This window comes from Vulpes lagopus, chromosome 4 (assembly GCF_018345385.1).
Source record: "Vulpes lagopus strain Blue_001 chromosome 4, ASM1834538v1, whole genome shotgun sequence".
Lineage (NCBI taxonomy): Eukaryota > Metazoa > Chordata > Mammalia > Carnivora > Canidae > Vulpes > Vulpes lagopus.
In genome coordinates this window covers 52,968,807-52,992,264 of record NC_054827.1, presented here as the reverse complement: position 1 = coordinate 52,992,264, position 23,458 = coordinate 52,968,807, and the positions used below count along the sequence as shown (strand labels likewise).

Genomic DNA, 23,458 nt, shown 5'->3' with positions numbered 1-23,458 from the left:
AGGCCTTCTGTGTTTCCCCTTGTAGCATAACACACATGAGCTCACGGGGCCATCCAAAAATCGACCTTATGTTCTTGCCCTCCATTTTTAACCCCAGGTGTCCTGCCTTGGTCTGGAACAGTGGAAAGAAAACAGGAGTAACAATTGTGTGGCTTGAGCTCTCATCTCCATCTGCTAGGAAAATTTAGTCAAACCACTTCAGATCTTTGGGTCTCAGTTTCATCAACTGCAAAAGTGGGGAGTTGGCAAAATCATTACCTTTCCTTCCATTTCTAATGTCCCAACCTCTTTATTTCTCCATGACCAAAGCCTCAAAACCTGAAACGTTGCCTCTTTGAGTCCCACTAATTCAAATATTTAATATTTTCTGTGTATTTATATCTCTTCTTTAATTAGCAATTTCCGTAGTGAAGGTCCCCATTTGCCCAGAATTACAAAATACACTCTAAGGATAATCACCCTTTTTCCAGGCTCTTCTCAGTCTAAATTCACAAATCCCACTCCCCAGAGCAATGCTTTGACAATGGCACAGCCTTGATTCAAGGATCTATAGGACACACTTTGAGAATCAGATCTCTCTCACTTTGGCAGCTAAGACCATCCAAAATCTGATGACAACTTATTTGTCCACACTGATCCCCGACCTCTTCTCGTTATATAATCCTTGCGGACTAATGTAAGGCTGATCTCAATCCTTCGATTGGCTTATTTTGAAAGAGACCAATGCTCTTTCTAGGAAAATGGTGCCCTTTTGCGGAATACACTGCTAGTTACCTGCCTTATATAAAAGTTCTTTTCTGACTCACTATTTCAGCTTAGAATATTAAAGTTCATGATTAAGAACTAAATTTTTAATCCACATAACATAGCTGTGGCCATAAATGGGCAAGTACAAGTCCACTAGGAGTTGCTGGCTCAGAGTCTCCTTCTTCATTTAAGGGCCTGCCCCTTCTCTGCACCTTTTCCTTCCTGACTCTTCTTTCATTTTGCAGTAATAGAGCCACAACAGCTGGTACTAAGCAGTCACTTCCAACCAACCCTGACAACCTCGAGCGACTGAACAAAGACCAGCAACTCACCACTTTCTAAACTTGTTATTGCATGAAGAAGAGAATCCCAATTTGTTCAAAGACCCATTTTGCTCAGTTTCCTATCACTTGTGGCTGAATCTGTCTGATACACCCTCATTCAAAGTCCAGCTTAAACCCTGATTTTTCCAATGGCTTTGCTCAGCTACTCCATGAGGCTTTGAACATTAAATCTGGTATAACGTAAGTTAACATTTCCTCTCTTGCTTTGGATTGCCTGTCCCCTTCCCAGTAGTGTCACATATATAAATTGTATCTCTCCACCACCCAAATTCAAACACCGACAGTTCCTTTGCTCTTACATTAATTAATTTACTTAGCAGGTCTTTATTGATCTTGTTTTGGTATGTGCACATTTCAAATGGCTCGCACTTTGCCATAACTAACCATATAGTGCAGTTGTCCTTTGAATAACCCAGGTTTGAACTGCGTGGGTCCACTTTCATGCATCGTTCTTTTTTTTTTTTTTTTCAATAAATACACTACAGAACTGCAAATGTATTTTCTCTTCCTAATGATTCTCTTAATAACATTTTCTTTTCTCTCACTGGCTTTACTGTAAGAATACAGTGTAGAATTCAGATGATGTACAAATTCAGATGATGTGTTAAGCGACAGTTTACCCATAAGGCTTTTTGATCAAAACAAGTTCTTAAGATTCGGAGTCAAAAGTTAGTTATGAATTTTTGATGGCATGGGGGGGGGAGGTCAGTGTCCCCCATGCTGTTCAAAGGTCAACTGTACTTTATTTCTAACTTTATAATGTACGCATCCTCAACCTACACTGGAAGGCAAAATGCCAATGTCATCAATACATCATTATGGGAGAATGCCAGATTTACTTATTTTCTCCAAATGGGGAAGATCTCTCACAAACATGCTGACCCAGGAGCTCCCAGTCCCAGATCATCTGGAGGGCCTGGAGTGAGGAGGATGGGGGAAAGGATTTTTCATAACACTAAGATACCAAGTGAACAGATTACAACCTGCTCAGGAGCATCAAGTCTCATTACAACTGATGAAAAATTATTTTTTATCCTTATCTAACCAAATAAGTAGCCATTAGCTAAGCTGGTCAGATTCTTTGACTTAAAATATTTCTTTAAAATGTATATGTTGGAGAGAAATTCCATATATCTGAGCACAGTAAAAAAAATGCACTTCAAATTTTTAATTAATGGGGATCTCAACTCCCACTTTGCCTTTCTAGCTTCAGCCAGCAGCTTTCAGACCCACTTTCCCTCTAATCCTGTCCCCCACACTCCTCACTTTGCTCTTCTTCTGTCTCCATCAGAGAGAACAAAAGACTGATGGGCAAATAAGGGAATATGGATGAAAAGACCATTTTATCTTATTCCAGTTTCTCAGCAGCTCCCTGCTCCCTTCTAGCTCTAGCTTAGCCCTTGCTTTTTTTTCCTCTCCTAACCCTCTGACTTCCCCACCCCAGACCTCAGAGTGTGTCCTGGTTCTTCAGGAACCCATACAACTTTGGCAAGAAGGAACACCATAAGCTATGATCTTGATAAACTATCTCAACAAAATGAATTTTTACCTGTAGGTTAGAATCATAAGTGACATTAGGAGAAGTTTGACTTGGGATACCATTGTGTTTCACTATAACATTGGTAGGTTCCTGGGTCCCAAGAATTTTAATCTCTTTAAATACTAAATTATTGGGGTCTTTGTAAGTTGACTGCAAAATCTTCACATCCAAGCGGTTCTGCAAAACAAACACAAAGGTCTGCTGATTGGTGGCCAAGTCCCTCAAATGTTCTATCCTAGACCATATACCCAAAACTTCTTTGAATGCCTCTTAACTGTCTCAAATAACATGTGCTCAAGGAGTACAAATTTATTTTAATACTCCTCTGAACAAAAAAGAGAGAAATACACACAGAGGAATTTTTAAACTGCATTTTAAAAGGCTGGCTACTTTGATTTATCCATATCATTACCTCTTTTTATTAACATGGATGATTCAATTATTGAGAGTTAAGTCATAAATTGAAATGTGCCCATCTAAGCACCAGGTGATACATAGATATGCTGAATCACTATATTGTACACCTGAAACTAACATAATACTGAATGTTAACTAACTGGAATTAAAATAAAAGCAAATAATAATAAAAAATAAAGTTCTTTTACCTTCACAAAAAAGGAAATGGACTCATCTACAGTCATAAAGGCATGTGAAACTACACATATAATTACACATGTACACAAACACACATGAGCTGTCAGACAAAAGCCCACACCTAAGATTCATTAAAATGTGCTACTTACTTGGGTGACAGAAAACTCACATAAGAGATAAACTTGATTGGCCACAGTATCTGAAAGTGCAAGGAAGGTGAATCAACCTCTGGCTTGCCCACCACAGAAGAACAGATGACCCCTCGGCTGTATCGAAAGCTACATCTTGAGAATGACAAGATTATAGACAGGTGTCCAAGGCCGGGCCACTGTTTTTTCCCTCTTCCTTCCTACCTTACCCTTGAAAAGATTCCCTTCCAAGAGCTTCCAAGGCAGATGCCTCAAGTGAATCTATCCCCTAAGCTTGAGCCACAAGAGTTGTTAATATATTGGAGCCAGAAAAATGTGTGAAGAAGCATGACCGGATACAGGCACATGAGAAGAATATACTCTCACTCTGCCTCACTGGCATGGGTATGTGTTTCTTATCATCAACATTTGTGCAGAAGTATTTTAGGGGAAGAGATCTACAGTTAATGGCAGGAATAGTCTTGAAAACATCTCTTTCAGATACCTGTTGACAATAAAATGAGAGCCTATACATATTGCTTGTTTGATGAGAGCATTCTAAGAAGTAGAAACATGTTTTCCTTCCATCTGAGGTCCATCTACCACTAGCAGTGAACAGTGCAACCCAAACTAAAATTCTCCTCTGAGTGATTAGCATTGCTGTGCCTGGTGAGATTTCTCCCGCTCCCCCTCCCGCCCCCCCGCCCGCCCCCGAATGACCAGTGGGAATAACTCACAGATGCAGGTTGTCCTAACAGTGCTCACCTTTAGTTTCCCCATCATCCCAGAAAAGTTCGCCTTTTGCTTCTTTGTTTTCATCCAGGGCAATGATAAGACCAAGGGGGTTCCGGCGACTGTGGGAAACAAGATTTAGGGACTTAAGACTCAAAGAACTTTGCCGAAAGAGCTGGGAATGTTGCCATCAGATTTCTTTCCTTTTCTTTTTTTTCATTTATGCACCAACCGAAACCAGTTTAAGAGAAAGAGAGAAAACACACGTGCAGGAGTGGTAGAGGGAGTGAGAGAGCACTGGCCTGACATGGGGCTATATCCCACAACCCTGAGATCACAACCCGAGCCTAAACCAAGAGTTGTATGCTTAACTGACTATACCACCCAGGGGCTCCCGCCATCAGATTTCAAATGGGAAAGGTTATAGCAGATGGCTCGCTTTTCTCCAGGCACAAAAGCAAAATCAGCAGGCGCATCTTTCTCTAGAATCAGTAACATCACAGGAGACAGAAATACTGTGAACATTAGCAATAAACATCTATGTAGAAAGCAAGAATTTAAGTGCCAGCATCACTGTGATTGCTACTATAAAACTTGCTGATGCAACTATTATTTAGAATGCAGACTATTAGAAGAGAAAGAAATTCTAGACAATAATTGTCTCAGCCTAATTTTGGAGTTCATACAAGAGAAACATGAACTATGGTTGGGGGAATAAATTTTTGTTTTCCTGCCAAAGAACCATTTTGACTCAGACGGCAATAAAATACAATAAAGTCCATCTATTTAAGGCAACTTTTCTAATTTTATTATTTATAATTAGTTCATTTGGAGAGGAAAATAAAACATTTGAGTTTTCTGCTTTATAATTTAAAATATGAAACACAAAACATGACTTAAAAAGGCAATGAGGTAGATGGGCATTGAGAAAGAGGGAAAAAGAGCCATTTCATGTGGAAGCCCTCCTTGTGTCACCACTCCCTTGACTACTTCCCAGCTTCCTGCTCCCATTGGTCCCTCCCTGGCCTCACATTTTATATTCTTTCCCTGGTCAGCCCTCCAGTGTGCCCTATGAAGTCAGGTTCCATTATCAATCAAATCACCTGCTTTTTCTTAACACATATGTATTAAGTAGCTTTATTTGTCAGCAAGTCTAAGAGATATAAAGACAAATAGATCATAGCCCTGTTGATGGCCTTAAATATTGTAAGAAGGACTGAACATATTCACCACATAATCAAGACAGGAAGTAGAGGGACACACAAGTCAAAAGACTTATATGGGAGTCCAGAATGGCAGTTCCAGCAGTGTGGCTGACCAAATATTTTGGGGGATACCAGGCACCCTGAAAGATGCACCCAACACATGATCCTTAAAGGTTGCTTAAACTGCCTTCAAGATGATAGCAATCCTGACTTGCAACCAAGTAAAAAGGCAAGATCTCTCTGGCGTAATAAGACCCCACATTTGGACCCTTTAGATCACTACATTTGGGGGGAAAAATGACTAAGCACACAACGTAATAAGCCAGCATGAAAGAAAGTTTGCAAAAACAATGAACAATAATTTGGATTCTCCAAAGGATTTTAGATAATAGAATTTTCAAATACAAGGCATAAAGTAACTATGTTTGAAATACTTAAAAATATTGAGAAGGAAAGAAAAAAAAAATCCGCTAGGGAGCAAAAAATAATTTAACAGTATACCAAAGAGAAAAAGTATTTAAAAAGTTTGTAGTGGCAGCAGGCCCTCTGCTGGAAGAATTGAGGAAGATTTCTTGCAGAGTGAAATCTTAAATTTGGAGAATGTCTAAGAAGAACACACCAGGCAAAGCATGCTGGAGAGGATCATAAGTGCAGAAGCCCAAATGCCCTATTTATTTAATAGGTATGCCTGGGAATAGCAAGCTTTTGGGCATGGCTGGTCTACAGGTGTGTATTCAGATGTCTCAGGAGGCACAGTTAACTTGCAACTAGATTGTGATTGGCCTGGAATACCCTGCTAATGAAAGAATTTGGACTTCATGCAGGGAAGCAACAAGAAAAAAAAAACTTCATTCTAGAAAGATAATTTTGGTATCAGTATGCAGAATAGCCTGAAGCTGAACAATAAGATAAAAAGAAACCATTTGGTATGAGATGTGAAAGTATTTGGCCTCATTATCATAACAAGTCTGCAGTTTAAAAAAAAAGTCTGCAGCTAGAAAAATTTAGGTGGTAAGGAAAGTTGAAAAGAAAAGAAAGATTTCTAACCTCCCAGTCTATTAAAGACAAATAATACTTTGAGACATATATAAATGTGTACATCATTAGTACAGATGGAATCTAGAATTTCAGAATCAATGAGTCATAAAGGAGAAATCAGTGATATGAGATAGACTTGAAGTGAACAAGTAAATTTTGTACCCTGTTCTGCATCACAGGAAAAGAAGTGGCTCAGTGGGAAGAAAGGAATGGGAAATTGAAATTATAGAGGAATGGAAATGAGAAGGAATGGGTCAAGAGCATAGCATAATGGGTTACCAAGCAGGTAGAGTAATCAACAGACCCCATTTCCCTGGAACTGAAAGGTTTAACCAAGACATGAAACTTTTGGTGCTAAATTTGAACCAGTCCTGGGGAAACCAGGAAGGATGACCACCCCAGCGGTCAGTGTGTTCTGAGGAAAAATGCAGGAGGTTTAAGGAAGGATAGGGATTAAGTTCTTTCAAAATCCATCTTGTAAATCCCAACCTCCTCCAAAGAGGCTGAGAGAAACGTAAGGGACTGAGTATGATGGACACACACCCCAGTCCCCCCCTCCCCGCCCCCACATGCCACAGAAAGCTTCAGCATCTTCTACACCGGCAACAGATGGGAACGGAAATGACCAGCTTCGTCAGCAGCCTCCCGCTTAAAGGAAACTTCAACCATGCTCTACCTGGCCACCGTGGTGGTGGCTGGCTGTTGTGTGGGAAAGATGTGGCCTCCGCGAAGGTGAAGTCCAATTTTGTCTGCAGGAAGTCCCATCTCCACTCTTTGCTTCCTCCATCTTGCTCGGGCCCCCTGATGCAGGCACACATGTCAAGCACCTTAGCAGGATGGCACATTCGCACCCCCCTCTTACCCATGTGTTGAGTTATCTACAGCTCTCTTTTTTTTTCCACCTGGCTGACCTACTGTCTAGTCAGGCAATCAAATGAGAGGAAGGAAACAAATTAAGAACAACAGGTTTTGCCATCACTTGGGCATTTGGGGGAGCATTTATGTCACGCTGAGGCTATCTGACATATATTGGATGAATGGGTAGTTTTAAACAAGTTAGCTAACACCTGACCACACTGAACCCTCCACTGAACTCTCCAATATTTGCTCTTATCTTACTGTTAAATAAAACATATAAAAGTGTTTTTTTTTTTCAGATCTCTTCATGACTGACATTAAGTGATTTAGGCTCACTTTATCAACTGTGCTATGAAATTATAGAAAACAGTACAAAAATAGTCCTTGGGGTACTGATAGATGTTCCTCTCTCCAGGGAGGCATCTTGTCTATGCAGCTGTGGTCTTGAGGAGTTTAAGAAAAGTCAAAGCTACTTACAGTCTCATAATCGTACCAGACGGCATCGGGTATATAAGCCATCACTTTCTCTGCACCCTGAAATTAAAAGAAAATATCATTCCTTGTGGCACAGCCTCTGAAGGAAATAAAATGGATTTCTTAGCATTCCCAATGGAGCTTCTTAACCATATACTGAGAGAGCATAAACATCCTTTCTTTTCTCTGTTAACAAATTGTGTCTTTCTTCCGATAGGAATAGTAGAAGCAATAACTTGGCAACCGAAAGAAAAATCCCAGGGGAACCACATTAGGAATAATAATATTTAAATATATGTTGTGGTAAAAATAAATAAAATAAAATAAAATAAAATAAAATAAAATAAAATAAAATAAAATAAAATGAAAATATGTTGTGGTAAAAATTCAAGCTTTACATGAACTCATGTAATCCAACTGTCCCCAGTGGCAGGTACTCTCATGATCTCACCTTTCCAGCTGAGGAACTCGCCCCAGGGCACATGGTACTAAGTGAGGCCGAGGCAGCAATCACACCCTGAGTCCACCCAACTTTACAGACAGTGCTGGACCCCTGCTCCATTCTGCCTCTACCTCAAGGAGCAAGTAGGATCTGCTATGAAAATCTGATGACAAATAGGACCATTTCCAGCCCCAGAGCCACCATTAGATGCTTCTCCAGTGACTGGGAACTTGATCGAGGAAAAAGACTCATATAGAAAAAAAGATATGTAAGGAACACATCTCCAACTTCACCAAACCTCAGCACACTGTCTTCAAGGCCGACTCAGCCATAGGGACTGCAATCAGACTTGGAATAAAGAGAAGATAAATGGTTCCAGGAAGAGAAAAGTTTGGAGGGTAGCAAGAACAGAAGCAGAGACCATCCAGGTGCCTCTGTGGGACACTTACCTCATCCAGAACTGGAGTGATGAGGAGGCCGGGTCCCCATAAAAACTGTTGGTGTACATCCCACGTACTGCTATCCCCATAGAACCTGGAGATCAAGAGACATTCACTGAGGTCTGGGCCAATGCTTCCTAATAACCCTCCCCACAACTGTCCAAAATATGCAGGGTGCCTGCCTGCGGTAACCCCTCACATTATTCTGGGACACCCACTCAGCCCCTGCCTTGTGCTCTGGCAGACAGATTCACTTTCCCCAACCCATGCACTCTCCTTTTCTTCTCCCTGGTTGGACACAGGTGCCTATTCCAGGACATATGCAAGGCAGGGTCCAGACTGCAAGTCTATTCACCACATCCCCCTTTAAATAAAATAAGTAAAATAAGCAATGCATCTTACAACTTCAGTTGACTATCAAGAAGGAACTGGGTATGATCACAATTAGCAGATAATTTAAAATTCTACCCTTTTAGGGTATCTGCCCTTTAACAGAAAATTTCAGGAGATTGTAAAAAGTGACTCAAAAATAATGAATGTGGGATCCCTGGGTGGCGCAGCAGTTTAGCGCCTGCCTCTGGCCCAGGGCGCGATTCTGGAGACCCGGGATCGAATCCCACGTCAGGCTCCCGGTGCATGGAGCCTGCTTCTCCCTCTGCCTATGTCTCTGCTTCTCTCTCTCTCTCTCTCTGTGACTATCATAAATAATAAAAAATTTTAAAAAATAATGAATGTGTAATAATAGTAATAATAATAATAAAAATAATAGCAGATATGTGCCTGAGAGCCTAGAATGTCAGATCCCTAAGAGAATTAACTGCCTTTTGACAAGGAAAGGGTCTTTAGGGCCCTTTTTCAGAGTTAAATTGGAGATGGCAGTAAAGGCTGGCAGTAAAGATTCTGGAACTCTAGAAATCCTCTGTAATATTCTTATTCGTGTATAAATGATAGGTTCATCCTAGAACCTAAACATAGTGTGTTACAGAAGACACCATTCTATTCAAGCTATCAAATCCTTTAAACTAAGAATCAAGAAAAGAAGGATGAAAGAACTTAAATGATTTGTCTAAGTTAGTTGGTGGTAGAACAAAGACCTCAAAGTCCTGTGATTTTAGTCTACTTCTATCCATAAAAGGGAGCAGGCTATTCCACTTAAATATACCTTAAATATACCTCTAGAACAGTATGGAGGCAGCAGTGGCCTTGCAAATGCCAACTGAATATTTCAGTTAAAATATACATATATAGATTGGGATGCCTGGGGGGCTCAGTGGTTGAGCATCTGCCTTTGACTCAGGGCATGATTCCAGAGTCCCAGGATCGCGTCCCACATCAGGTTCCCCACAGGGAGCCTGCTTCTCCCTCTGCCTATGTCTCTGCCTCTCTCTGTCTCTCTTATGAATAAATAAAATCTTTTAATAGATATAGATACAGATAGATATAGATATAGATATAGATATAGATATAGATGCCTGAATAACCACTTGAAGTGTCTCAATGTCCACTCTGATATTTGATTAACAGACCATGTTGGGTCACCAGTCACACAAACAAAACCCCTTTGGATGATGTGAACTTACTCATGCATAAGGGGCCTGGCCACTGTGTCCCCCCGGCTGTGGGCACGGAAGAAGAGGGTGTAGAGGTAGGGTAATAGAGTGTAACGGATGTTAAGGTAGTGCCTGGAGGAGTTCAAGAGCAGAGAGTCAGCTCCAAAAGAGGCAGGATCCTGGGCCTGGGAGGAAGAAGAGGTTGCCATTGTGATCCGACTATGAATAACAGAAGCATCTGGAGAACTCCAGACCCCATTCATCAGAACCAAGAGTTCCCTTCCCCAAAGGCCTGGGGCCTAGGGTGTAAACTCAGCCTCTGAGCAGCACAGGTGGGTAGAGGGAGATCCCATCACCAAGTAAGTACCATTCTTCTGCTGGCACCTCATCCAGCCTCATTCACACTTAGGACTTGCTCTGTCAGGGGATTGTCATTTCAATCATTTAGAAATATTTCCTCATCTGATTCTCAATACAAAATGAGCAATGTAGATAGAATGTACAGACATCTGGTAAGAACCTTCACAGACCCGCCACCCCCTTGACTGTAGCACTACCAAGAGCAGAGTCTGTGACAGCAGAGCATTTTCATGGCATGCCAGAGGCCCTGGTTAATTGCAAATTAGCCTAAGTGAAGCACCAGGTAGGAGGCTGGCTCAGCAGATGTCTTGGCGAGGATGCAGACAGATCCAGCTCTAACATATGTCAAATTTATCTTAATCATGTCTCCTGGGAGACTTACCTTGTAACCTTGGCCATTGTGATTCCTGGAAAATGGATAAAATGCTCCCAGCTGCATCCACCTCCTACAGAGCTCCTCAGAGGTGTCCAGTGCAAAGCCACATATGTCAGCACCCACCTGGAAGGACACACAGACAGGATATATACCTCATTTCCATCATCTTGCCCCCTTTGCTTGATATCAGGGACCTCCCAACTTCACTTTGCCAATTTTTACTGAGAAGGGTTATAGAGTGTGGTCAGAATTGGGTCACATCCCATGTTCACTCTTTTACATATTTTTTTTTTAGGTGGGGAGGGGCAGAGAGAGAGGGAAAGAGAGAGAGAATCTTAAGCAGGTTCCATACCCAGTGTGCAGCCCAACACAGGGCTCTAGCCAAAATCAAGAGTCACACACTTAACCAGCTGAGCCACCCAGGCACTCCTCATGTCCACTCTTTACTCTTAGAAGACCATGACAAAGCTACTCCATTTTTCTTTGCCTCAGTTTACTCATTTCATTTAAGTGGACATTAATTACCCACACAGGGTTTTAGTAAATGACATAATGGAAGTAAAACACTTGACATACAATAGGTTTTGTTTTTTAAGGATTTATTTATGAATTTGAGAGAGAGTGTGTGAGTGTGCAGGGGGGTCGGGGGGGGGGGCGGCAGTTTGGTAAGGGCAGAGGCAGAGGGCTAGAAAATCCCAAGCAGACTCCCCAGTGAGCATGGAGACCAAGGCAGGGCTTAATCTCACAATCCCAAGACCATGACCTGAGCTGAACCAAGACGTGGACACCCAACAGCATATTGTATGCCCTGTCATACAATAAGAGCTTTTTTGATGGGTAGAACTAGAATTACTGCTGGTATTATTATTTTGGCCATATCACTATCAGAATTAACTTTCTAAAGCCTAATCTGATTCTGTCACACACTTATTCAAACATCTCCAGGTCTCCTCACAGCTTAGCTAGCACCTCCTCAAAACCTGGTTCCAACCCACCCTTCCAGTATCACTTTCTACGCCGGTCCTACAAACCAACCCTTACAGACACAGAAATTCTCCCCCTTACTACTTTTCCTCATGTTTATTTCTCAATCTTAAAATGACCTCCCCATTAATCTGATAAACCCACTTTTTTTTAAGATTTTATTTATTTATTCATGAGACACAGAGAGAGAGAGAGAGAGGCAGAGACATAGGCAGAGGAAGAAGCAGGCTCCCAGCGGGGAGCCCAATGAAGGACTCAATCCTAGGACCCCAGGATCACTCCCTGAGCCAAAGGGAGACACTCAACCACTGAGCCACCCAGGCTTCCCAAGATAAACCCACTTTTCAAGGGTAAACTCAAGTGCAACCTGTTCCATGAAGTTTCTCCTGATTCTCTGTGTTCCTTGTAATCTTGTCAGAATTAAAAAGTATCTTGCGCAGGATTTCCCTCAACATTTAATTTATATGTCCCTAGCTTGTCATAATTATTTGTTATATTTTATATATAAGGCAAAGAGAAGGTGTTTCTGTTACTATATTTATGCTTTTCTCTACCCTTACCATGCGTACCTAGCTTAGTACCTTGCACATAGTAGGAGTTCCATAGATACGTATGTTGAATTTAACTAAAAAATGTCAAACCCCCCCTCTAGGGACCTGGCAGTGTTATGTTTTCTTATGTGGGTGCTGGATACACAGATGTGTCTAGCTTGTAAAATTCATCAACTACATGCTTAAGTATATGTATATGTTTTTGTGTGTATGTTATACTTTAATAGAAAAAATGTTCCAATGATAGCACTTCAGGGGTGCACTGTCTTCTTCATAAGCCAGTGCAGGAAAGAATGTAGTAATATCAGAACTATAATGATATAAATGAAGCCATTGTTCTTAAGACATTAAACCCCTGAGCCAGGAAGGGTGGGAGAGGTGAGCTCCATGCTTTCAGAATTTTCTGTAATGAGGCTTTCTGGGGATTAAGGTTGGGATGGGGACTCACCATTGGGATACCAAAAAGGTTGAACTCGAGCATGCCAGGGATAGACCACCGAAGATCATTCCAGGTGGCCGCATTGTCTCCTAACCAGTGGGCTGCAAACTTGCCAGATCCCGCAAAGGTAGAACGGGTTAAAATGAAGCTTCTCTTATTAGGGAACACGGTCTTGACAGCTCTAGACAGGGAGAGAAACTTAGAATCAATGTGTGATCTCAGCATGACTTGGCCCCACAGATATAGCGACCATGCCGAAGATCATTCTCTTTTAGCTCTTTCCAATAGGGTTAGAGTTGCTACAGAAGCAGACTGCAGCATTAAGTATATTTACATTTTGTTTTGTTTTGTTTTAAGTACATCATTAAATCTTTATTTTCCAAGATTTTTAAAAGCAGCCTTGAAAAGGCTAGTATCCAATTTTTATGGAACAAAGGTGAATATTTTTTTTATAAAGGTGAAATTTATCTTTATATAGATGTATAAACATTGATCTTGCACATTGTGCTATTTTAAGCATATGCAAAAAATGACCTTAGGACCAGCCTTTTGGAACTTACATTCTTTTTAAATAGAAACACTTTGGCCATAATTTTGTAATAAAAAAAAAGACATTTTAAATTTATAGATGCTTTTGTGTACTTTTACAATTACTTATCATCTATATTTTTAAAATAAGAAGCCCACACATATATTTTAAAAATTTTGCTCTACAATTTTTAAAACAACTTTCAAGAAGGCTAAACTTATACTATGACTTTGCTAATGAAGGAATGTGGTTTTGTTCTGACTTCCTGCTGACAAAGTTACAGTAAAATCTCAGTACACTTTCCTCGCTGTAGAACTTGAGTCTATACACCAGGGTAGACAAAGCACAGTGGAAGTTGAGCCAGTATCTAAAGCCCTGAAGCTCAAGGAGTCTATAAGTTACTTTACCCTCCATACTCCATCTATACAGTGTAGCAGAGAGGAAAATACATGGGTTTTGGATTCATGCAAAAATGATTTAAATTTTGCTTTTACAATGTCTTGGCTGTTTGCCCTTGGTCAAGTTACTTCCCTTTATTTCTTCCAACCTTCCACTCATTCATATATTCATCCATTCTTTCTTTTTTTTTTTTTTTTTGACATTATCTGTTAGTTCAAAATTTATTTTCTCCTATAGCTTAATGGAAATAATTTTTTAAATTCTATGCATTGTCTTTTTAAATTTAATTTCAATTAGCCAACATACAGTACATCATTAGTTTCAGATGTAGTTTTCAAATTCATCCATTCTTTCATTTTATACATTTCCACAAATATTTATTGGATTCCTTCTTCTTTATGTGCCAGGTAGTTTATTCATTCATTCAGTAATAATAACCACATTTATTTTGCAGAGTTTTTAAAAATAACACCCTGGCACCTGGAATCTAACAAAGATCAATAATTTGATCATGTATTAAGTCCAGAGCAGCAGTGGCCTTACTCTGCCGTGGCGATCGCCATGGAGTAGCCATACAGATTGTGGACGTCGTACTGCTTGCCCCAATGCTGCACTGCATCCATGCAGAGACTCTTGGAGAACAGGTACCCATCCAGGATTCCTGGGGCAGAAGAGGGATCAGTCAGTGAGAGCCTCAGATGCACATTCCCTGCTCCTGGACTGTCATATGGCAGAAACTGGAATCGTGGCACTTTGGGTGGGGGTTTACTGTGGCCATCCTGCAAATGATCACACAGCTTCCTCACTATCAGAGGGTTATATATTTGGAGTAGTTTCTCTGATATATAAATAAATTGTGCTGCCGCATACACATTCTTCTACCCTGGGCACTCACGTTGACTCAAAGTAGGCCTTTGGAAGCCAGAGGATCCAGTTAGACTTGAGATTTAATCTGAATTCTTCTAACTGAGGCAAATCATGTGGTTTGAGAACAGAAATATTTGATGAAAGTGTAAATTTATTGTTCACTTCTTCTCTCCACTGACTGGATTGTATAAAGTCTACCTCCCCAATATCTCTCATACTTCTATTCTTTTCTGCTCCCATTGTACCATCCTGACTCTGATCCCAATTACCTTTGCATCTTAACTACTGCAGTAGTTTCTTAATGGCTTATTTACTTCTGATCTATTGATCTTCGAATTCATACTGTACTAACACCAGATTAATATATCCCAAACCATTCAAATATCCTATTTCCCTTATATGAAAACATACATAGCTTCCATCATCAAAAGAATTAAGTGTGAACTATTTAGCCTCCCACCCAAATCCCTGGCCCATCTGCCCCAATTTCCTATTTTCTCATTAGACTAAAAGTCTTCATAAGATGCCATAATGTTAGCACCACATTCTTTCCTTAATAAAGATAAAATATATCAGTGATCTTCTAGCTTCCTTCAAACTACAATAAATGCCATGATTCCAGGGCCATACCCTGAGAGATGGTGTTGTTCAAAGTTCAATTGGAGCTCAATAGCATCATATTCACTGACTCTGACTTTGACCTTCAAAGCCTGGGTTCTGGCTTCTTTTCATCCTACAGTTCATGTCTGTTCTTCACATTCTTGGTATCACCAGACTTCACCCTCATCTGAAGACCAAGCCTGGTTATCTGGACTTTCTCTTGTAAGCCCTGACCTCTGGAGATACTCACTCGAGAGTAATAAAAGCTAATCACTAGCCTGTGGCTTCTGTACTATATATGTTCTTTGGACCTTCCCCTAGAAACAGCCCAGATGGTAGGTAAAAAGACTAGTGGCCTCCATTTAATTTATACCTCATTTAGGAAAACTTGGAGTGCTTTGATTTTCTTTCCTAATTTTTGGTATATATTACCCACCTTTTCCTCTCCCTATGCACATACATGTACAAATTTCTTTTCTAGGTTGTTCATATCTATCCTTATGAATGTAAAATACCAAATATGCATTGCCAATTTAATCATACTACCACCAAGACTTACTGGGAACAAATGGGGGATAATTTAGATGGCTCGTGGAACACCCTGAAATGGAACCATCAACAAAGTTGGAGACTTCATTCATATCCTACAAGACAAAGAGTAAAACTACCATGACGGAAAAGTAACAAGCCCCCTTATGTTGTACTAATGTTTATCTCCATTTTTTTTTAAGGAATCAGAGAAATGATTCTAGATATTTCTTCTTTAAAGAGGTTCTTATGCACAAGACAGAAACAGATCTTCCTGTTTTCTCTACCCACTAAAGGTTTCACAGAGAAGTCTCTTAAAATCCCTTCAAAATGCTATATGCTGGCTAATGGAATTTAAATTTTTAAAAATGCTATGTCTATATTGCATTTTGTCTATAATTGTAGGAAATGAAACATTTTCAAAAATATTAGGTGAAAAAAGATCTCAATTTATATGATTCCATATAAATGGAAATGAGCATTAAGGAGGGTACATGATGCAATGTGCACTGGGTGCTCGAATCAACTTATACATTCTCCGTATTTCCAAATATAGCTATGAATGCACATGCATATCAATACATATATACAAATATATACATAAAGAGATGAAGGGGTAAGCCCCTGCCAATAGCTGAGCAGGTGAGGGGTCTGGTAAGATGCACACCAAAATATTGATGGTAGATGTTTGCAATTGATAACTTTTTAGAGGGGGCTTTGCTTTCACCCTTTTAGCTCTCTGTATTGTCCTAATTTTCTACATTTCTCTTAAAGATAGAAAAAAGTTCAACTCTAGAGCCCCCTAAAATTTCCTGAACGTCTGCTGCTTTGCATTTGTTTTCATTTGATATTATAGGTGACATTTGTCCTTACCACTCCCACAACTTTGTCATTTATCACTGGGTACTTTGGTTCTGATCAATCTGTCCAACGTGTTCAAATGAAAGAGCTCTGAACTGGCAATTGAACAATCCATGTACTTTGCAACAACGTAAGGCATATGTGACCTATTTTTACTTCATCTTTTGTTTAAATTAAATTAGCCAACATATAGTAATCATTAGTTTCAAGTATAGAGTTCAGTTATCCATCAGTTGCATATAACACCCAGTGCTCATCACATCACATACCCTCCTTAATGCCCATCATCTAGTTACACCATCAACCCATCCATTTTCTTTTCTTTTTTTTTTTTTTAATTTATGAGAGAGAGAGAGAGAGAGAGAGAGAGAGAGAGGCAGAGACACAGGCCGAGGGAGAAGCAGGCTCCATGCACTGGGAGCCCGATGTGGGATTCGATCCCGGGTCTCCAGGATCACGCCCTGGGCCAAAGGCAGGCGCCAAACCGAGGCGCCACCCAGGGATCCCAACCCATCCATTTTCAAAAGAAGAGCTGGATTCAGAAAAAAAAAAAAAAACTTCTGAGTTTACTTCCAGAACTAATTATCTGATTTAGATTCTAAGCTACATGTTTCAGTAAGATTAAATAGTAACATAGGGAATATTAGAATTACTGCTATATGTGCTTTCTTTTCATCTCCTTCCTGCCATGTTCCTTGACTCAGTGACATAGATACACAGTCTAAACATGAGTCCCCGAAAATTCAGTAATAAGGACTCACAATCCAGATTCCATCAAATTCTATTTTGTTGTGGAAAAGCTCAAATTCCTTTGCCCACCAAACAGCACAGCTAGGGTTGGTATAATCAGGAAACACAGTTTTTCCAGGCCAGACCTAAGGTAGAAAAAGAAAAACATTGACAAGAGTCAATTAAACGAATATAGGATAAAACAGAGTATTTTGCAAAGAGATTCCCAATATGGTCATGGCAATGGAGATATCTAGGCACAGGCTTTTTCCAGTTGGGAATGGGAAGCACCCCAAATACTCAATAATAATAAGTGTCAGGTGGACTCAATTGGTCATATGAGGAAAAACTTATTTTAAAAACCAATAAAGCCCCAAATAAATGAATCCACAGACACAGGCATCATCTACATTGTTCATCTTTGCCTCTGCTACACCTTCCCCCTCACTTTCTCTAGTTCCAGGCCCAAGAACAGCAAATTCAGGAAAGTCCTATCCAAGTGTCCACTGAGCTGTCACAAGTTGTGGGTTCAGAGCATCATTTCCTCTTCTGTATTTCCTGCCACCCATGTCCTCTCAGACACTGTGCGTGTTTGGGACAGCAGAGATGTTAGAAGTGAACCAGGAGATCACACCCTCGTGAAAACATGGACAAACAAAAGTTTGATGAAGTAGTCAAATTGGTCAAGTATTACAAAGGAGAGGAATGAACCAGTTCCATTGGACCTGGTGATTAGGAGGTATGTGGTGGCATCCGTCAGGGCAGCACCAGTGCCATGAAGCCTACTGTCAACTGGAGAGTGAAGGGGACACGAGGACATGAGTATTCAGGGTGCAGGCTACTGTTCAAAGGGATTCAGCCGTGGGGGGCATGCATGAGCTAGAGGTGTCTAGGTGTCTAGGGATGAAGAGACAGGAACAAGTTTATCCCCAGCATATATAAGGCATTTGAAAGTGTCAAGGCAACTACACACACACACACACACAAACACACACACACTCTGCCACAGTGGCCCCAACCAGAAGTCCCGAGGTCCCCCATTCAGTTACCTCTCCAATGAGCGGCGTCAACCCATCTGAAGCATTCACCCATATCTTTGCACCTGAACCCCTGTCATATGGGCCGTAAGGATTGCTGGGGGAAGAGTTGTTGGAGATGGCTGGATCCTAAGAAGAGGAAAGAAACAATGAAGGACTCAGCTTCAAGCTCGAGGCACAGAAAGGAGACTGGAAATTGAGGGTCAATGGAGAAAGAGGTGGCTGCAAAGGTAAGAAAGAGCAAGCCACTGATCTGGGGGAAAGAGAGGATGACACGTACCACAATGATGACCAACTTCTGACCTGCCATTGTGTAACTCCTTAACAAACTCAGGGAAGCCTTTATAATTTACTGGATCATAAGTGAAGTCCTTCCTCTCATGCATATAATCAATATCGGCATGCTGCACGTCCTAAAAGTGTAGGCAAAGTCCACAATTTAGCACTCAGGAATTTCCCTGTTCAAATGACTCAGTCAAATGATCACTGTTAAGACCCCCATACACACTGACTCTGCGCTGGGCTAGAAACCAGGTTCTAGATCAGTCCCTGGCATCGAAATGTTTCTTCTCCATTAGTAATTTCAAAAACAGACGATCCATTGTATCCCCTAAGGCCTGATCCCCACCCCTGGAATCAGGTTAACTGCATCACCAGGCCTTGTTGCACTCCAGCACTAAAAGCCAATCTAACAAATCATAACAATTATAACAAATGGCTATCAAAATTATATGCATACCTAAATCCTACCCCATCCACAAGCTGAATGAAAGGGAGAAGAGACAGTTTGTCCCATGTCTCTGTCATTTTACTGCCCCATGTTTTGTTTCGTTGCCTTTCTTCTAACTCAAGTTTTCTTTGGCACTTATTTTTTTCCTAATTTTACCTGTATGATAATAGTGGTGCCCAGAATGAAATTGATTCTTACTCAAGATCTATGTGTCTGCCTTCAAGGGAAAGGGGTATGGAGAGAAGGATTATTCCAGAGACTACTGGGCTTTCTCCTTTGCACCTCCTGAAAAGCCTTACTCTCCATGATAGAACAGATATGTTCAAGTTGAGCCATTCGAAATATAAAAATATTCTATTATTATGTTTATGTACTATGTGCTTTTGCTCACTTAAACTAGGAAAGAAATGCTTTGAGAACTAAAATTAAAAAATATAAATGTAGTCAATATGGTAAGCATACGAAAATGTTACTAATAAAATGTTATAAGAAAAACCGATATAAACAGATTGCCTCCAAACCCCAAAATTGTGGTCTCTAAGTATTATTTCCTATGAAAAAATGGGTTCCTTAGGGGAATGGCCGGCCCAGCAAAAAAGTCTAGCATTCTGAATATGTAAAATTCTTTTTATTATATATTAAAAAAAAAAAAACTCCAGGAGAGAAAGCATAAGCAGTTGTTCTTATTCCCCAAGGGAATTCCTTTATTTCTGGAGGATGTTTAAAGCCTGACTTACATAAGGGAGCTGAGCCACACGGTTTCTCTGCACGACTTCCCTCATGCTCTCTAGCGTTCCATAATCATAACGACTGAGATGAAATCCAAGGGCCCAGTATGAGGGAAGGGCAGGCCGTCCAATGAGCTGAAAGAAGTACGCAAAATAAAAGTTAGCAAATACTCTATCTGTAACAAAATTTTGTAAGCATTGGTTTGGGGGCACAAGACATACTCCAATTTCCAATACACCATTTCATTAATGTTGGAATGTTAGCCTAGTCTTCTAGCCCCTCTATAAATCACTGAGGGTAAGATAGATTTGTAGTAGCAGATTTATAATAGCTACTTCCAACTGCAGATTTTTGTGCCTCACATCTGCATATTAAATTTACTTTTATTTGTATGATTTAGGATTTATTTCCTCAGTCATCATCATGATATTGTAAGTTTACCTCTAGGTACTCTTGAACAACTTGCTCTGGAGTGTTTCCCAAAAACACATAGAAGTCCAGAATGCCCCCGATGGTGCGGTAAGTGATGGCTGGGGTGGGCTGGAGGGCAACCTCTTGCAAGATTTAAAAGTGAAAAATATAAAAATTAGAATTTACTCTAGAGTAATAACTGCAAAGTTTTAGACCAAAGGATAGCCAATCATTTGAATATTAAGAAGGTGAATCTAATGCCTCAAATTTTGTATACAAAGGGACACATTCTGATGATCAAGTCCACCCTCGCAGCAAAGAGAGGCAAAGCCTTTGATCTGTGACAGGTTTTGATTAATCGGTGACTGGAGTGTCTTCACTACTGTATCAGGACTCAGGCTTTCATGAAAAAGCACTCAGTTTTGTGAAGGGGTCCAGAATAAGCCACTGTAGCACAGAAATTATTTTAAGCTGAAGACATTTGAGTTTCTGAAATCCGTAATCAGCCAAAAAGCAGAGCTTTCCAAATAAACTCAGTTGTCATAAATTCCTACCCCTGAAGCAACTCTATCTTCTCTGAGACAATACGTTGGCAGGACACCCAAAGAGACATTATCATAAGAATATCCTATCCACCAGCAGTTCTCCTAAAGGCTCATTTTTCATTCCCAAAAGTCATTTGTTTTTCCATAAGTACCCTTTCTTCCCCCTCCTATTTACATATCAAGGTGGGATATAAGCCCCAAATTCTAACCACCCCTCTGAGAATTTACTCTGCTGAGGGCTCTCCTGTGTACCTATGTGACACATGTAAATAAACTGTCTTGTCTCTTGCTAACCTATCTCTTGTCCCTTTGACTCACAGCCCCCAAATACTGGACCTGCGAGGGCAGAGGAAAAGTTTTTCCTTTTTTTTTTTTTTTGCATTCAGCTTTTATTTATTTATTTTTTATTTTTTATTGGGGTTCAATTTGCCAACATTTAGCATAACACCCAGTGCTCATCCCGCCAAGTGCCCCCCTCAAGTTTTTCTTCTCTGACATTCACAACTACAAAACCCGTTGCTCCTGCCCCATACCCCATCACCATTGCAAGAACACAGCCCAATTAGACACACTGAGGTACTAGCCTCAGCGAATCTCACATCAGGCAAAAGCCAAGCTAAAAAAAGTCAGAGACAACATTACAAGTTCAAAATCTATCTAAGCCTCAATAACAATTCTCAGAGAAGTCTCCCCATAGCCTCGGTTTGCATTTAGGAAAAAAGGCTTCAAGATCTACTGAATGTAGTCTTCGATCATAAGAACAACTAACACAGAGTATCTAGGATCCTGAGAACTTGCTCTTTAAGCCTGTCTTCACTTGTTTTCTGGTTCCTTCCAACACCCTGAAACTGTACAATCCTTGTACTATCTCAGTCAATTCTTAGACTATTCCGTATTTTAGAAGCATTTTAGATCACCTAGAGTGAGTCTCAAACAATCTACAAATGAAGGATCAGAGATTTATGTTTTAAATTTCTAATTTTTTGCAATCTGATATTTTCCACAAAATAACATGAAAACAAATTACTAGAAAAGGGTTCGTGTACACACTTGGATGCTACAGCAATGTTTACTTTCCATTTCTATATTCATTTTACTGTAGACCTGAAACAGTCTGTGAACCATCCATAGGCCATGCTTTGAGTAGCTCTGATCCAGTCCATTGATTCTCAGTTGAAAAGAGGTAGGGATCAATATCCTATCAACCCTGGGAGATTCTAATACATCTCCTCTACCCCTGTGGTGACTGATTCATTGCCACTGAGATCCATTGTTAATGGTGCAAGCAGAAAAAAAACTGGAGCATCACTGATCCTGTCTAAACCTTCAAAGATGGGGAAGCTAGCTACTTTCTGGAATCCCTATAATGTTACATTGTTTGGTCTTAAACAAATTGGTCTTACTGTGTATGACTCTTGCGACTCCACTTTGCCTTGCTACCTGTGGATTAACAGAATGAAATATTCATTGCTCGGTTGTAGCTACCTAGTTAGGCCCATTAGGCCCAAGGCATTTGGCTGTTTTCTTACGAGCATTTCTATCAACCCCTCTACTGGATGAAAGTCTAAAGGACAAGAACAAATTAGTAGAAACTGCCTCTGAGTAAATTATAGGAAAGGCTTAGTTGCTTTTAACTCTGCAATAGAAAATATTCTAAAAGAGGCGACCAGAGTCAAGAAAATCATTAGCTAGGAGAAAAAGCCCTACTCATGGCCACCATATAACAAAAGGTAATGAACTACAGATGGGACAATCAGAGAACATGCAAGCCCCTGAGCTATGGCTTGGCCATTCCTAAAAGGCTCCATTCCTTTTATCACAATGCTGAAAATTGTTCTTATGCATCTTTTCCATGAATATGCCTTTAGTATTTTACCCATGGCATTGCTGTTCATTAGAAACACTCCAAAGGATAATCCACTAGCATCTTCAAGACACAGGAAGAATGTCTGTGCACCATACAAGTTAGTTCCATCCTGCAGAAAGAAAATTAAAAATACAAATTTACCATCTAATAACCTAAACCCCAAACAGCTGGAAATGACTTAAGAAATCAGTGTTGGGACACCCTGGGTGGCTCAGTGGTTGAGCGTCTGCCTTCAGCTCAGTATGTGATCCCAGGATCCGGGATCAAGTCCCACATGGAACTCCTTGCAGAAAGCCTGCTTCTCCCTCTGCCTATGTCTCTGCCTCTTTCTCTCCCTCTGTGTCTCTCATGAATAAATAAATAAAATCTTAAAAAAAAAAGAAATCAGTGTTAATCATACGAATAATTGTCAGGGAACTCATGGTCAAAGAAGACACAAATAAATCTATAAAATATCAAGTCTATATTTGGTTGATGTCAACCAAGTGAATTAGTACCCTCTTTTTAAATTGAGCCAGTTATGACCATTTATCTCATAGAAAGGTGAGCTTGTGATATATATTAAAATGTGAGAGAACAAGAACTTTGAAACTGTGGTTCAAAAAAATTAATTCCCTCAAAAAGGCTTAACCTAACCCCATCTGCAAAAGCTCCGTCAAGCCTTAATATGAATCAGACATCTCTCTAAAGTGCAACTAGATGGAGCTCTACTCAAGATATCTGGTCTTCTAGTCTTTAGAACCTAGACTTTAGAACTTAAGCTAATCTTCCAAGACTTTAGAAGAATAGGTCTCAACCTGGGGCTGCATCCCAGTCCAATTAAA

At 40.3% G+C, this 23,458-nt stretch overlaps 1 protein-coding gene across 1 annotated transcript in view; it reads right to left on the bottom strand.

Annotated features, from left to right (window-relative positions):
* Window positions 1–23,458, bottom strand: part of MGAM (maltase-glucoamylase) — a 141,825-nt gene that overhangs the window by 34,721 nt on the left and 83,646 nt on the right. The window contains 18 exon segments of the mRNA XM_041751803.1: window positions 2,641–2,808; window positions 3,375–3,424; window positions 4,119–4,207; window positions 7,005–7,129; window positions 7,664–7,720; window positions 8,552–8,636; window positions 10,123–10,277; window positions 10,835–10,951; window positions 12,812–12,983; window positions 14,274–14,391; window positions 15,757–15,841; window positions 17,348–17,461; window positions 18,365–18,481; window positions 18,633–18,656; window positions 18,658–18,765; window positions 19,820–19,945; window positions 20,253–20,365; window positions 22,644–22,743. Of these exon segments, the coding sequence (XP_041607737.1) occupies window positions 2,641–2,808; window positions 3,375–3,424; window positions 4,119–4,207; window positions 7,005–7,129; window positions 7,664–7,720; window positions 8,552–8,636; window positions 10,123–10,277; window positions 10,835–10,951; window positions 12,812–12,983; window positions 14,274–14,391; window positions 15,757–15,841; window positions 17,348–17,461; window positions 18,365–18,481; window positions 18,633–18,656; window positions 18,658–18,765; window positions 19,820–19,945; window positions 20,253–20,365; window positions 22,644–22,743 (1,923 nt within the window).